The sequence below is a fragment of the Anomaloglossus baeobatrachus genome, chromosome 10 (assembly GCF_048569485.1).
Source record: "Anomaloglossus baeobatrachus isolate aAnoBae1 chromosome 10, aAnoBae1.hap1, whole genome shotgun sequence".
Lineage (NCBI taxonomy): Eukaryota > Metazoa > Chordata > Amphibia > Anura > Aromobatidae > Anomaloglossus > Anomaloglossus baeobatrachus.
In genome coordinates, this window is record NC_134362.1 from 170020838 (window position 1) to 170036832 (window position 15995).

A 15995-nucleotide genomic window follows, 5' to 3' on the forward strand; every position below is an offset into this window, starting at 1 on the left:
TCGGTCTGGTAGTGCCGACGGTTGGCCGACCGTGAGATGCCACAGATCCGGATACCACGCCCTCCTTGGCCAGTCTGGGGCGACGAGTATGACGCGGCTGCAGTCGGATCTGATCTTGCGTAGCACTCTGGGCAAGAGTGCCAGAGGTGGAAACACATAAGGGAGCCGGAACTGCGACCAATCTTGCACTAAGGCGTCTGCCGCCAGAGTTCTGTGATCGCGAGACCGTGCTATGAAGGTTGGGACCTTGTTTTTGTGCCTGGACGCCATTAGGTCGACGTCCGGCCTTCCCCAGCGGCTACAGATTTCCTGAAACATGTCCGGGTGAAGGGACCATTCCCCTGCGTCCATGCCCTGGCGGCTGAGGAAGTCTGCTTCCCAGTTTTCTACGCCGGGGATGTGAACTGCGGATACGGTGGAGGCCGTGGCTTCCACCCACGTCAGAATCCGCCGGACTGCCTGGAAGGCTTGCCGACTGCGTGTCCCTCCTTGGTGATTGATGTATGCCACCGCTGTGGAGTTGTCCGACTGAATTCGGATCTGCTTTCCTTCCAGCCACTGCTGGAAGGCTAGTAGGGCAAGATACACTGCTCTGATTTCCAGAACATGGATCTGAAGGGTGGACTCCTGCTGAGTCCACGTACCCTGAGCCCTGTGGTGGAGAAAAACTGCTCCCCACCCTGACAGACTCGCGTCTGTCGTGACTACCGCCCAAGACGGTGGTTGGAAGGATCTTCCCTGTGATAATGAGGTGGGAAGAAGCCACCATTGCAGAGAGTCCTTCCGAAAAGGATACTTTCCTGTTCAGGGATGTTGACTTCCCGTCCCATTGGCGGAGAATGTCCCAATAAGAGGACGCAGATGAAACTGCGCAAACGGAACCGCCTCCATTGCCGCCACCATCTTCCCGAGGAAGTGCATGAGGCGTCTTAAGGAGTGCGACTGACCTTGACGGAGAGTCTGCACCCCAGTCTGTAGTGACCGCTGCTTGTCCAGCGGAAGCTTCACTAGCGCTGACAGGGTATGAAACTCCATGCCAAGATACGTTAGTGATTGGGTCGGTGACAGGTTTGACTTTGAGAAGTCGATGATCCACCCGAACGTCTGGAGAGTCTCCAGCGCAACATTCAGGCTGAGTTGGCATGCCTCTTGAGAGGGTGCCTTGACAAGTAGATCGTCCAAGTAAGGGATCACAGAGTGTCCCTGTGAGTGCAAGACTGCTACCACTGCCGCCATGACCTTGGTGAACACCCGTGGGGTTGTCGCCAGACCGAATGGCAGAGCTACGAACTGAAGATGGTCGTCTCCCATCACGAAACGTAGAAAACATTGGTGCTCTGTAGCAAGCGGCACGTGGAGATAGGCATCTTTGATGTCTATTGATGCTAGGAAATATCCTTGAGACATTGAGGCAATGACGGAGCGGAGGGTTTCATCCGGAACCGCCTGGCCTCCACGTGCTTGTTGAGCAGTTTTAGGTCCAGAACGGAACGGAAAGAGCCATCCTTTTTTGGCACCACAACCAGATTGGAGGAAAACCGTGTCTTGTTCCTGAAGAGGAACAGGGATTACCACTCCTTCTGCCTGCAGAAGAGCATCGGCTCGGTGGGGAGGTGGGGACGTTCTGAAGAATCGAGTCGGAGGACGAGAACAGAACTCTGTCCTGTGCACGTGGGCACAATGTCCCTCACCCACCGGTCTGTGACCTGTGGCAGCTAAATGTCGCCAAAGGCGAGCGAGTCTGCCATCAACTGCGGATGCGGAGAGATGAGAGAGCTGAGAGTCATGAGGAGACCGCCTTGGTAGCGGTTCCTCCGGCTGCCTTCCTTGGGCGTGATTGAGCCCCCGGAAACTGAGCCCCTCTGAGGCTTTTCAGCTCTTCTGGACGAGGACAATTGGGACCTGCCCGAGCTTGGGAAGGACCGAAACCTCGACTGTCCTTCCAGGACAGCATTAATAGGGTAAGTCGCAATGCAGACATTGCGAGGTTATGGACGCCCCTGCGGCACAAATGTACATATGCTCAAGACCAGCTGTGCAAGAACAGCTGAAAAGCTTAGGGTGCCCATACGGCTGTAAATGCCGGAGCAACCGACACGCCGATAGCCTCATAGACAGATTTCAACCAGAGTCCATCTGTCTGGCATCTTTAAGTGAAGTCCCATCTCCACTGCAACTATAGCTCTAGCCGCAAGCCTGGAGATTGGAGAATCCACCTTTGGACCCTGGGTCCCGCGCTTGACCACGTCAGGGGGAAAAGGATAACGTGTATCCTTAATACGTTTGGAGAAAACGCTTATCTGGTAAGCGTGGTGTTCCTGGACTGCTTCTCTGAAGTCAGCGTGGCCAGAAAAATACTCAATATACGTTTGAGCTACTGAAATGGGACTTCTCCTGCTGTGAAGCTGACTCCTCCGCTGGGGGAGCTGAGGGAGAAAGATCCAACATTCCATTGATGGACGCTATAGGATCATTCCTTATGGCGTCACCATCCGGTGTATCCGGATTGAGAGCGTTGTCAGGATCAAAGTCCTGATGAGCTACGTCTGGCTCATCATACAGAGAGCCTCCTGGGACCCCCCCCGGAGCACCGATTTTATTCCCAATGAGGGTGGCCAGGGAGCAATGATCCAGATTGCCATGGCCTGTCCGGACTGCAAGTCTCTATCCCATTGCAACTCCATCCCTGTCCTTGGACAGGGTTGACAGGTGGTTCCTTTGGCCACGTCTAGTAGAGACCCCGGCTGACCAAGTGCTACAGGGGAGCATTGCACCCAATGGGGTTCAGTGCCGTGGAACAGTATCACATGCAGTAAAAACAGCATCGAAAGCCTGTGTTGCTTATATGCTGCTGCCGACTAGCCATCTAGGACATAGAGCCAATAATGGCGACCGTACAATGCAATGTATAGCATACAAGCATAAAGTACAATGAACACTGCAGCACATGCAATACAAGCAGCATAGAAAGCCTGTGCCTTGGCACCCCTGCTTTTCTGCCGCTGTAGACTAGCCATCTAGGGGAATATAGCCCAGAATATCGACCATACAGTGCAATGTATAGCATACAAGCATAAGTACAAATGAACACTGCAACCCCTGCAATACAAGCAGCATAGAAAAAACCTGTGCCTCAGCACCCCTGCTTTTCTGCTGCTGTAGTCTAGTCATTCTAGGCGAAAATAGCCCAGACTAGCGACCGTACAGTGCAGTGTATAGCATACAAGCATAAATACACATGAACACTTCAGTACGTGCAATACAAGCAGCATAGAAAGCCTGTGCCTTAGCACCCCTGCTTTCCTGCTGCTGATGTGTCGCCATCTAAGAGGGCATATAGCCAAAGATAGCGACCTATGCAGTGTAAGCATAAAAATACAAATGGACAACTGCGGTATTTAGTGGGGTCAGCACTTCAGGTGCCGCTTACCGCCCGCCTATAAGCGGGTGTGTGGTCGCCCTAGTCCTGTGCCTGGTTGCCCAGAGTCCGATCTCTCAGCTCGGACTGCAGGAATGGCTGCCGGCGTCTTCTCCAGCTCGTGTGAGTAGGGGCGGGCCGTGGGCGTGCCCCCAAGTCAGAGCGGGAAACCGGCGTCCCACAGTGTCCAGTGAGAGGGCTGGAGCATGTAAATAAGGCTCCAGCCCTCGGCGCTGCTGATTGTACAGCGTCTCTCCCCTACCCTGATTGACAGGGTGGGGGCGGGAACGAAGCGGAGCTAGGCCGCAAAAGCCGGGGACTGGATTTATAAGCGCCGCCGCCGTAAAAGCGCGGTCGGCGCTAAGTCCCCGGCGCACTACAAGTCCCAGCCGCGCCGCCGCTCCCGGAGCGTCCGGCGCGGTAGTTCCCCATACATAAAGTCACTCAGCTAGGCTGCAGTGACTGTAACCCTTTACTGTCCCCGGCGCACTAGCACACCCAGCAAGTCTGGAGTGTGCTGTGCCTGTGTGTACGGGGACACAGAGTACCTGAATGGTGCAGGGCCATGTCCCTGAACGGTACCCAGCTCCGTATCCAGCAGGTTCAATGGGTCTGTGGATGGAGCCCGGCCTCAGGGCTTTGGGGCCGGTAAGATCCCACTTCCTCAGAGCCCCTCAGGGGGATGTGGAAGGAAAACAGCATGTGGGCTCCAGCCGCCGTACCAGCAATAGGTACCTCAACCTTACAAACCACAAGCGGGGTGAGAAGGGAGCATGCTGGGGGCCCTATATGGGCCCTCTTTTCTTCCATCCGATATAGTCAGCAGCTACTGCTGACTAAACAGTGGAGCTATGCGTGGATGTCTGACCTCCTTCGCACAAAGCAGAAAACTGGTGAGCCAGTGATCCCACTGGGGGTGTATAGCCAGAAGGGGAGGGGCCTTACACTTTTTAGTGTAATGCTTTGTGTGGCCTCCGGAGGCAGTAGCTATACACCCAATCGTCTGGGTCTCCCAATGGAGCGACGAAGAAAAAAAGACAGACAGGAAAAAAAAGAGACAGAGACAGAGGGAAAAAAAAAGACAGACAGGGAAAAAGAGACAGACAGGAAAAAAAAGAGACAGAGGGAAAAAAAGAGACAGACAGGGAAAAAAAAAAAAGAGACAGAGGGAAAAAAAGAGACAGACAGGGAAAAAGAGACAGACAGAGACAGAGAGACAGACAGACAGGGAAAGAGACAGACAGAGACAGAGAGACAGGGAAAGAGACAGATGGGAAAAGATACAGACAGGGAAAAAGAGACAGAGTGGGAGAGAGACAGAGAGACTGTTACTATCCCATATACACATACTGTTGGAAAGTAGACAATTCGTTCCACAACTTGTTCAATGTCCACACATGCACAAACACACACATATTATGCTCACCTTACCTTCTTCTGCCTTGCCGGCCTCCTGGTTCTTGTAGCTCACCGGTACAGGAGGTGTATCGGGTAACCATCGTAACCGATGCCGGAACTTCCGCTGCCAGAGCGCTGACGTCAAAGGCAGGAGCCGCTTGTCTCTGATTGGCCTTTGAGTAGAGGCTGACAGGGAAAGTTGCTCAATCGTCGCGATGGTTACTGATACACATCCTGTAGCGTCGATCTACAAAAACCGGGAGGCCAGCGATAGAAGGTTAGGTGAGCATAATATGTGTGTTTGTGCAGACTGCAGGAGCGGGTTAAAGCGCGGTGGAAGTACGGAACCGGAAGTGTGTGCGGTGAGTGTTTGCCCGTACGGCAAAGCTTTCTCGTACACAGAGTTACAAATTTACAGCAATCATTGCTCGTAAAGCGAAATACTTGCAAACTGGGTTACTCATTAACTGAGGTTCCACTGTGTAAATATATTATATATATATATATATATATATATATATATATATATATATATATATATATATATACATATACACATACACATAAAAATAAATAAACCATTTGTTTAAAAAAAAACAAAAAACCCTCAGGAGGCAGAGGGAATAAAACATGAGTAGAAATTGGCCACTTTTGACCTGATGACAGATTTGCTTTAAGACACTTCGCTATAAAGATAATGCAATAGGTCTATGCAAAAACATAGGATGCCTAAGCAAGATTCATGCAAAGTAAACATATTTGTATATAAATACTTTACGGGGTGTTTACAGGCTTTTTGTTAGTGGACATATACTACGTACATCAAATGCTAGATCAACGTGACCGGAATGATAGTTGTCAAAGAAAGTGATCAGATCCAACAGCAGATAAAATGTGGAGTTTATTCCTTTCTCTGCGCTGACTCCTTGGGATCTGTATCTGCAGAAGAAAAAATTCCCGCATTAATGTTCTGGACTATCAAATACACAGATCATGTTCTTTAATAACAAAATTATTGACTAGAATTAAAGTGGATGTCACCAAGTAGTTAGAAGATTAGATACAAGGTGCCAGTTAAGGATAAATGTACTTTCTTTATCGCTTCATTGGGGGACACAGAGACCATGGCAATGAAGGCTCCAAGAAAAAGATTTTACGGTGAGTACCCAAAATCTACTTATTTGGATATAGTAGCACTAATTCATGAAGCACGTCAATCAATCTGCTGACACTTAGGTTGTATATGAAGTCTTGCGCGATATACTTTTATGAGGATGGTGAGCGCCACTTTCATGTGTGGTTGAATGTGAATCTTCTCACCTTTCCGCGATAGACAGAGCCATATTTTTCAGTCGCTCCTTGTTGGACTGTGGAGAACTGATCTGAGAAATAACTGGACTCAACAACTTATTCGTCAGCTCCAAAACCTTGTCTGGATTCTGCGGAGAGAGATAAAGAAGAGTTGTCTGCGTGTCTTTGCAGAAATCTCTTCATGTCTTATGATGGTATGCTTAGAAAAGAATTGCTGAAAAACCATAGAATTTAATGACGGGATAATTCCCAAAAACTGTCTTTACGCAAAATATTGCGCATGTGGTTTTATACATATATATACATACATATATATAAATATATACACACATATATTATATATATATATATATATGTATAACAATGCGATATATTTACCATTGCCAAGTCATAAAGCTTAGCGGCTTCCTCAAACAGCCCCTTCTGCTCGGCTTCAGATGCCACCTCACTTATGATCGGATTTGTGTCCCTTGTAAATTTATCGATCGCTCCAGGCTTCCAATATAAAAAATAGAAATACAAATAAATGTAGAAACAATTATTCATTTTTGCTAACAAAGTATTCAATACGTTGTAACAATTATCAAACTCTTGAGGCTTAATTCCCGTATTTTTTGGACTAGAAGACGCACTTTTCCTCCCAAAAATGTGTGAGGAATATGAGGGGTGAGTCTTAAAATCCGAATGTAGTTTACTGCGAAGTGGTGAAGAGGGGTAGCAGGACAGGGGCTGCTTTGTTGCGGGTGTTAAGGCAGGGGCCATCCTAAAAAGGTCAGCGGTGCGGGTTTCAGATAATGGCACCCGGCATAGGCTCGTGGGCTGATTGAGCTCTCGGCTCCATATATCATCTGCGCATGCGCCGCCTTCGGCCCACTGATTAAGGAATATCGCGTCCAGAGGTGGCACATGCGCGGATGAGATCTCGGCTTGTCATTGAGCTGATGGCACATGCGCAGATTGAGCTATTAGCTCAATGACAAGCTGAGATCTCATCTGCGCGTGCGCCAACTCCAGGCGCCATTTCTTTGAAGCCTGCACCACCGACAGTTTCTGGATGCTCCTGCCTCACAGCATCCGCAGCGAGTATTTGGGACAATTGTTGATGTGCTCACACTTATCTGTGTTTAATTTTTTGTCAATAAAATATTTGCAATTTTCATGGTGGCACATTCTTTTCTCTTTATTATATTGTATTTGGGACACCCCCGCAGCGCCTTGCTCCACCACAGTCACGCCTCCTATGACCCCGCTCTACCACTGCTCACCCCTCTTAAGGCATCACCGGATTATAAGACGGACCACATTTTTTTATACCTTTGGTTTTTTTCCAAATTTGGGTTGCGTCTCATAAACCGAAAAATACGGTATTTTTGTAAATGAGCAAAATAACAAATTTCATTACCTTTCTTGTACCGTCTTTCTCTAACTTCCCCAGAAGCATATCAAACTAAAAGAAAAGAAGAAAAATGAAGAAATAATGAGGATAAAAAAAACCCCAAAATGTCAAACAAGGGAACAGACGTTTTGAGAATGGAAGCATCTGTACCTCTCGACTTTCAATCACCAGTTCGCTGACGCACCGCAGGAACATATTCTTATCCTGACTGTCTTTCTCATTTCTGGAAGAATAAAAAAAAAAAACAACATAAAAAAGGACCCGATAAATCAACGTAGGCCTGGTATAAGCCCACAACAGTTCAGATGTATATAATATTATATATATATATATATATATATATATATATATATATATATATATATATATATATATACACACATACATATACACACATACACACATTACGGTATATATATACATATATATATATATATATACACACATACATATATTATATATCTATATATATAATTGCCTTATTCTGTCTGTCTTGCTCCAAAATTCTGTTGTTACCGTGACAAGCGGCTCATTGGCCGCTCGCAGCCGCCCCCCCCGCACGGATTGGCCGCTCGCCCAGGCTCCGCCCCCACACGGATTGGCCTCTCGCCCCGGCCCTCTGCACGCATTGGCAACTCGGCCCCGCCCCGCCCCCTCACGCATTGCATGCTCGCTCTGGCCCCGCACGCATTCCCCGAACTGACACGGAGCCCCGACTCCCAGGTGAGTGCTGTACCCCCGGGAGCCCACACCAGCGTATGCTGACAACCCAGCCGACACATACCCTCGCATTGCTGGGGTTGCCGGCGTACGCTGGTGTGGGCTCCCGTGCGTGCGGGGGGGGCGGGGTACACTGGTAACCATGGTACACATCGGGTAATATTGTGTAGCATGGTTACCAGCGTATGCCGGCTCCCTGCCCATTCAGATCGTTGGTCTCCCGCTGTCACACGCTGATGCGTGCTGCACAGCAGGAGACCAACAAGTGACCCAGCACTGTCTCTTTGAATACTTACCTGATGTGTACCATGATTACTAGCATACCCCGACTCCCAGGACACGTACGCTGATAACAATGATACACATCAGGTAACTATGGAAACCGCTTTGCATAGTTGTCCCCTCGGCCACGCCCCCACACTTTGCCCCCCTCGGCCACGCCCCCACACTCTTCCCCACTTGGCCACGCCCCCACACTCTGCCACGCCCACCCCCCCACACTCTGCCCCCTTGGCCGCGCCCCCCATTCTGCCCTCCTCGGCCACGCCCCCCACTCTGCCCCTTTTCGTCCACGCCCCCATACTCTGCCCCTCCTCGGCCACGCCCCCACTCTGCCCTCCTCGGCCACGCCCCCACATGCTCGGCCACGCCCCCACTCTGCCCTCCTCGGCCACGCCCCCACATGCTCGGCCACGCCCCCACACACATACACCTCCCCCCAGGACTACTCCACCACCTATCAGACACGTCTCCTCCAGGACTACTCCTCCTATTATACTCCCCTTCCCCAGGACTACTCCTCCTATTATCCTCCTCTCTCCCCAAGGACTACTCCTCCTATTATACTCCTCTCTCTCCAGGACTACTTCTATTATCCTCCTCTCCCCCCAGGACTACTCCTCCTATTATACTCCTCACCTCCAGGTCTACTCCACCTATTATCCTCCTCTCCCCCCAGGACTACTACTCCTATTATACTCCACTCCCCCCAGGACTCCTCCTCCTTTTATCCTCCTCTCACCCCAGGACTCCTCCTCCTATTATCCTCCTTTCTCCCCAGGACTACTCCTCCTATTATCCTCCTCTTCCCCCAGGACTACTCCTCCTATTATTCTCCTCACCTCCAGGATTACTCCTCCTATTATACTCCTCTCCCCCCAGGACGACTACTCCTATTATCCTCCTCTCCCCCCAGGACTACTCCTCCTATTATACGCCTCTCTTACAGGACTACTCCTCCTATTATACTCCTCTCCCCCCAGGACTCCTCCACCTATTATCCTCCTCTCCCCCCAGGACTACTCCACCTATTATCCTCCTCTCCCCTCAGGACTACCCCTCCTATTATCCTCCTCCTCTTATTATCCTCCTCTCTCCCCAGGACTACTCCACCTATTATCCTCCTCTCCCCCCAGGACTACTTCTATTATACTCTTCTCCCCCCAGGACTCCTCCTCCTATTATCCTCCTCTCTCCCAGGACTTCTCCTCCTATTATCCTCCTCTCTCTCCAGGACTACTCCTCCAACAGACACACACACTGCACAAAACATACCTCCCCCCAAAACACACACACACACCCACACAAACCGTGCAACACATACAGCACCACACACACACACACACACAATACTGCAGACACACAGCACTCCACAAAAAATGCAACACACACAACGCTGCAGACACACAGCGCTCTACAAACAACGCAACACACAAACAACACCGCTCTCACACCCCCCCCACCCAGACAACACCCAGAACATTTACAGCGCCTTACACAAACACTTGGCAACTACAGAAAACATATATATAACAAAAATCATACAGTAACTACACAATAAATTCTAGAATACCCGATGCGTTAGAATCGGGCCACCTTTTAGTATATATACAGTGCCTACAAGTAGTATTCAACCCCCTGCAGATTTAGCAGGTTTACACATTCGGAATTAACTTGGCATTGTGACATTTGGACTGTAGATCAGCCTGGAAGTGTGAAATGCACTGCAGCAAAAAAGAATATTTCTTTTTTTTTTTTTAAATTGAGAAAAGTTTATTCAGAGGGTCATTTATTATTCAACCCCTCAAACCACCAGAATTCTGTTTGGTTCCCCTAAAGTATTAAGAAGTATTTCAGGCACAAAGAACAATGAGCTTCACATGTTTGGATTAATTATCTCTTTTTCCAGCCTTTTCTGACTAATTAAGACCCTCCCCAAACTTGTGAACAGCACTCATACTTGGTCAACATGGGAAAGACAAAGGAGCATTCCAAGGCCATCAGAGACAAGATCGTGGAGGGTCACAAGGATGGCAAGGGGTACAAAACCCTTTCTAAGGAGTTGGGCCTACCTGTCTCCACTGTTGGGAGCATCATCCGGAAGTGGAAGACTTATGGAACTACTGTTAGCCTTCCACGGCCTGGACAGCCTTTGAAAGTTTCCTCCCGTGCCGAGGCCATGCTTGTCCGAAGAGTCAAGGCTAACCCAAGGACAACAAGGAAGGAGCTCTGGGAAGATCTCATGGCAGTGGGGACATTGGTTTCAGTCAATACCATAAGTAACGTACTCCACCGCAATGGTCTCCGTTCCGTAAGGTACCTTTACTTTCAAAGCGTCATGTCAAGGCTCGTCTTCAGTTTGCTCATGATCACTTGGAGGACTCTGAGACAGACTGGTTCAAGGTTCTCTGGTCTGATGAGACCAAGATCGAGATCTTTGGTGCCAACCACACACGTGACGTTTGGAGACTGGATGGCACTGCATACGACCCCAAGAATACCATCCCTACAGTCAAGCATGGTGGTGGCAGCATCATGCTGTGGGGCTGTTTCTCAGCCAAGGGGCCTGGCCATCTGGTCCGCATCCATGGGAAGATGGATAGCACGGGCTACCTGGAGATTTTGGCCAAGAACCTCCGCTCCTCCATCAAGGATCTTAATATGGGTCGTCATTTCATCTTCCAACAAGACAACGACCCAAAGCACACAGCCAAGAAAACCAAGGCCTGGTTCAAGAGGGAAAAAATCAAGGTGTTGCAGTGGCCTAGTCAGTCTCCTGACCTTAACCCAATTGAAAACTTGTGGAAGGAGCTCAAGATTAAAGTCCACATGAGACACCCAAAGAACCTAGATAACTTGGAGAAGATCTGCATGGAGGAGTGGGCCAAAATAACTCCAGAGACCTGTGCCGGCCTGATCAGGTCTTATAAAAGACGATTATTAGCTGTAATTGCAAACAAGGGTTATTCCACAAAATATTAAACCTAGGGGTTGAATAATAATTGACCCACACTTTTATGTTGAAAATTTATTAAAATTTAACTGAGCAACATAACTTGTTGGTTTGTAAGATTTATGCATCTGTTAATAAATCCTGCTCTTGTTTGAAGTTTGCAGGCTCTAAATTAGTTGCATCTTATCAAACCTGCTAAATCTGCAGGGGGTTGAATACTACTTGTAGGCACTGTGTATATATATATATATACACACATACGTACATACATATATTTTATATATATATATATATATATTATATATATATATTATACATATTATATTTATATATATGTGTGTGTGTGTGTGTGTGTGTGTGTGTGTGTGTGTGTGTATATGTGAGCAAGGATGGTTGACCTTAGGGAGATCAACATCCACCACTGCGGAGACACCATCATGTGTTTCTCAACGCAGTGATTCTAGAGCAATGCCCCCTGGGTAATATTCAAAGCAAGAAGGCCTGCGGAGACACCATCACATGTTTCTCAACGCTGGCAGGAAACTAGCCAGGTCTTTCACCGGGAAGGAACAACCACGGGAAGGGCAGTCAGTGTGGAGTAGGAATCTGGCTAGTGGGACATTGCCTAGTAAAAGACGATGAGGGGCAAATACCCCGAAACGGCTGTCTGTGGATAGATACCATGTTTGGCATAGGTGGTCTCCTTGACTGGAGACTGCCCTTCCCGTGGTTGTTCCTTCCCGGTGAAAGACCTGGCTAGTTTCCTGCCAGCGTTGAGACATGTGATGGTGTCTCCGCAGGCCTTCTTGCTTTGAATATTACCCAGGGGGCATTGCTCTAGAATCACTGCGTTGAGAAACACGTGATGGTGTCTCCGCAGTGGTGGATGTTGATCTCCCTAAGGTCAACCATACTTGCTCACATAATCTTTACTAGGCAATGCTCCCACTAGCCAGATTCCTACTCCACACTGATGAGGGGCAAATACCCCGAAACGGCTGTCTGTGGATGGATACCATGTTTGGCATAGGTGGTCTCCTTGACTGGAGATTGCTCTTCCCGTGGTTGTTCCTTCCCGGTGAAAGACCTGGCTAGTTTCCTGCCAGCGTTGAGACATGTGATGGTGTCTCCGCAGGCCTTCTTGCTTTGTGTGTATGTATATATATTATATATATATATATATATATATATATATACTTATACACACACACATAGAGAAATATATGTGTGTGTGTATATGTATATATATATATATATATATATATATATATATATATATATTATATATATATTTTATATTATATATATATACATACATACATACATACATACATACATACATACACACACACACACACACACACATATATTTCTCTATCGTTTCATTGGGGGACACAGGACAATGGGTTATGCTGCTGTCACTAGGAGGCTGACACTAAGTAAACACAAAAAGTTAGCTCCTCCCTAGCAGTATACACCCCGAGCCGGAGGCGGACTCAGATCAGTTTTTTGCTTAGTGTCGTAGGAGGCTGATGTGGGCCGTCTCGGCCCCCCTCAGCCATTTGTTTTTTTGCGCTTTTTTCCTTTATTTTGGCGCCGCTCATCGCTCTCATACCTGTCTTCTTTTTTTCTGCAGGTATTCTCTTCACTCATCCTCCGCAGCCCTGTGGGTACCACTCCCCAGGGGCTTGAGATTTCGGGCCCTCTCCCCCGTCCATCCCCGTGGTACCACTCCCGGGGTTGCGCGTGTGGGCAGATTCTCGTGGGCACCCCTGATTCGCCCTGCGGTATCACCCCAAAGGGCGTACAGGGGCATACAGCAGGGTCGGGACCTCCGCAGCGCGTTTGTAATCAGATGAGGCCCTCACCGCTGCCTTCTCCTGCAGGGGGGCTCCTGACCCTCATCCTGATGTCCTGCCTCAGCACGCTGCTCCCCCGGAGTCCACAGTCTTCCAGGACGGGGGCACTGTACACAGGCATGGGCAGAGCGTCCTGCCTGCTTCGCATCCATCGCTGGGCCCGGCGGCGCAGAGATCAGGTAGGACCAACCTCTTCTACCCTCTTCCCCCGGCCCACTACAAAATTTAGGCCCCGGTCTCGGCCTAGTCGCTCCTGCGTCCTAGCCACGCCCCCCCGCTGCAGCGCTATTGGTCGCCGATCGTCAGGTCCAGTCTCCTCCCACCGCTCAGCCTCCTGGCTTATGGTGGGGGCTGTGGATACTCCAGTTTTTCGCGCCTGAACGCTGCTCCTCCCCCAGCCTCCTCCAGCATCCCCTCGCCATTTTAGCCTGTTCCTGGTCCCCTGAGGCTGCAGCGTGCCGGCGTTCGCCCTCTCTCTGGCCAGCCTCTTCTGGACTGGTGGGCAGCACACAGGACCTGGGTAAGCTCTGCTCCTAAGGAGTAGCCCTCACTAGGTAGCGTTCTCTTAGTTTAGGGACGAGTTAACCCTCTCCTGTCTCCTTCCTAGCAGCCACCAAGGAGAGTACTTTTTTCACCATGCCTAATACTAAGTCCACCCGACCCAAGCAGGCCCCTTTTGCCTTATTTTTTGCATGCTCCTCCTGCAAAACCAAATTTACCCAAGGCCAGGACGCCGCGCTATGCTCCGTCTGTTCTGCAGACTCGCAGCCTCCGCAGGACTCCTCGGCCGACGCTTCTGATACCGCAGCCGCCGCAGCGCCAGATGCTACAGAGCCCTGCGTCCCGCCCCCCCGACTGGCTAGCGTCCCTGTCCCAGTCCGTAGATTCCCTCTCTGAGGCTTCTCGGACCATCGCGCAAGCACTGCACCTGCTGCCGTCGCTCGCCCAGACTCCCGCAGACCCGACGCAATCGCCTCCGGAGCAGGTGAGCCCCGTCGCAGGGACCTCCTCAGCTGCTCAGAAGCGGACCCGCCAAGTCTCGTCTTCAGCCTCTTCCCAGGTTTCACCTTCATCCCCAGGTCCAGACTATCATTCCTCCCGGGAGTCTTCTGACCGCTCCGATGATGATTCAGATGCAGCACCCCTGCTGGACTCAGAGCAGGCGGCTGATATTCGGCGCATGGTGAATAGCCCGATAGAAGCAGTAAACCAGACCCTAAAGGTACAGGTGGACCCCGTCTCCTCCCAGAGCACCCAGGTCTCGTTTAAGCGGATGAAGCGGGCCCAGAGCGCATTCAGAGGACATCCAGAATTCGCTGAGTTACTGCGCAACCACAGGCAACAGCCGGACAAGGTATTTACCAGCGGTAAGTCCATTAATTTGCATTATCCCTTTCCCGAAGGTCTTCGAAAGGAATGGGCAGGCTCCCCTGAGGTCGACCCCCCAATCTCCCGCCTGTCTTCTCACACAGTCCTTACACTCACTAACGGTACGTCTCTCAAGGACCCCACGGATCGTACAATTGACAGGTTGGCCCGTTCAGCATTCGAGGCAGCGGGCACATCCCTCTCACCGGCCTTTGCCTCGGTTTGGGTTGCGAAGGCACTGATGTCCTGGGCGGACACGCTATGCTGCGGACTCCGCGCCATTCCTGCCAATCCGGATCTGGTCCTCATCTCCTCGCAGATTTCCCTCGCGGGTGAGTACCTGCTCAATGCAGCCCAGGCATCTGTCAATTGCGCGGCCCAGGCCGCCAGCAACAATGTGGCCATCCGTTGAGCCCTCTGGCTCCGGTCCTGGAACGCGGATGCGGCCTCTAAGAAGTCACTGACTTCCCTGCCCTTCCTAGGGAAACGTCTTTTCGGAGATAAGCTGGACCAGTTGATCTCCGATGCGACGGGAGGAAAGAGTACATCTTTCCCCCAATTGCGCCTCAAGCGCGTCCAGAATCGGCGCCCCACCGCTCGTTTCCGGCCCTTTCGCAGCTTCAACTCCCCTCCCCAGCCTCAAAAAAGCCGCTCTCCTCCGAGAGACAGGAGGACCCCGTCATTCAAGACCAATCCCGCCTGGCGTAAACGTCCACCCCAGTCCACGAAGTCCTCTTCCGGTTATCGCCGACGCTCCTCCAAGTGACTAGCGGTCGGCGCGCAACAGCGCCAGACTTGTGGGAGGGCGTCTGTCTCGTTTCCAGCATGTGTGGATCCCCCTTACCGCGGATGCCTGGGTCAGAGAGATCATCGTCTCAGGCTACAAAATAGAATTCGATTCAAAGCCACCGAGACGTTTTTTCCTATCTCGCCCTCCCGAGTCGCTCGCGCGTTCTTTCACTCCATAGACTCCCTCCTCCAAGCCGGAGTCGTGGTACCAGTCCCTCCCGCAGAACGTTTCAAAGGGTTCTATTCCAACCTTTTCGTGGTCCCCAAGAAGGACGGCTCTGTCCGCCCCGTCCTCGACCTAAAGCTTCTAAACAGGTTGGTGAGGCCTCGGCCGTTTCGAATGGAGTCACTCCGCTCCGTAATCACGTCCATGGAGGTCGGCGAATTCCTGGCATCGCTGGATATTCAAGACGCCTATCTTCACGTCCCTATAGCCACCTCTCACCAACAGTTCCTCCGCTTTGCGATAGCGGAGGATCACTTCCAGTTCACGGCTCTTCCTTT

General features: G+C 50.4%; 1 protein-coding gene across 1 annotated transcript in view; it reads right to left on the reverse strand.

The window, feature by feature from the left end:
- The window catches only part of NUP93 (nucleoporin 93), a 124188-nt gene that overhangs the window by 2674 nt on the left and 105519 nt on the right, over positions 1-15995 (reverse strand). Inside the window, exons 15-19 of the mRNA XM_075326897.1 lie at positions 7674-7746; positions 7530-7574; positions 6506-6622; positions 6137-6255; positions 5638-5755 (exon numbers count right to left, since the gene is read on the reverse strand). Of these exons, the coding sequence (XP_075183012.1) occupies positions 5638-5755; positions 6137-6255; positions 6506-6622; positions 7530-7574; positions 7674-7746 (472 nt within the window). The remainder of the gene's footprint in view (positions 1-5637; positions 5756-6136; positions 6256-6505; positions 6623-7529; positions 7575-7673; positions 7747-15995) is intronic.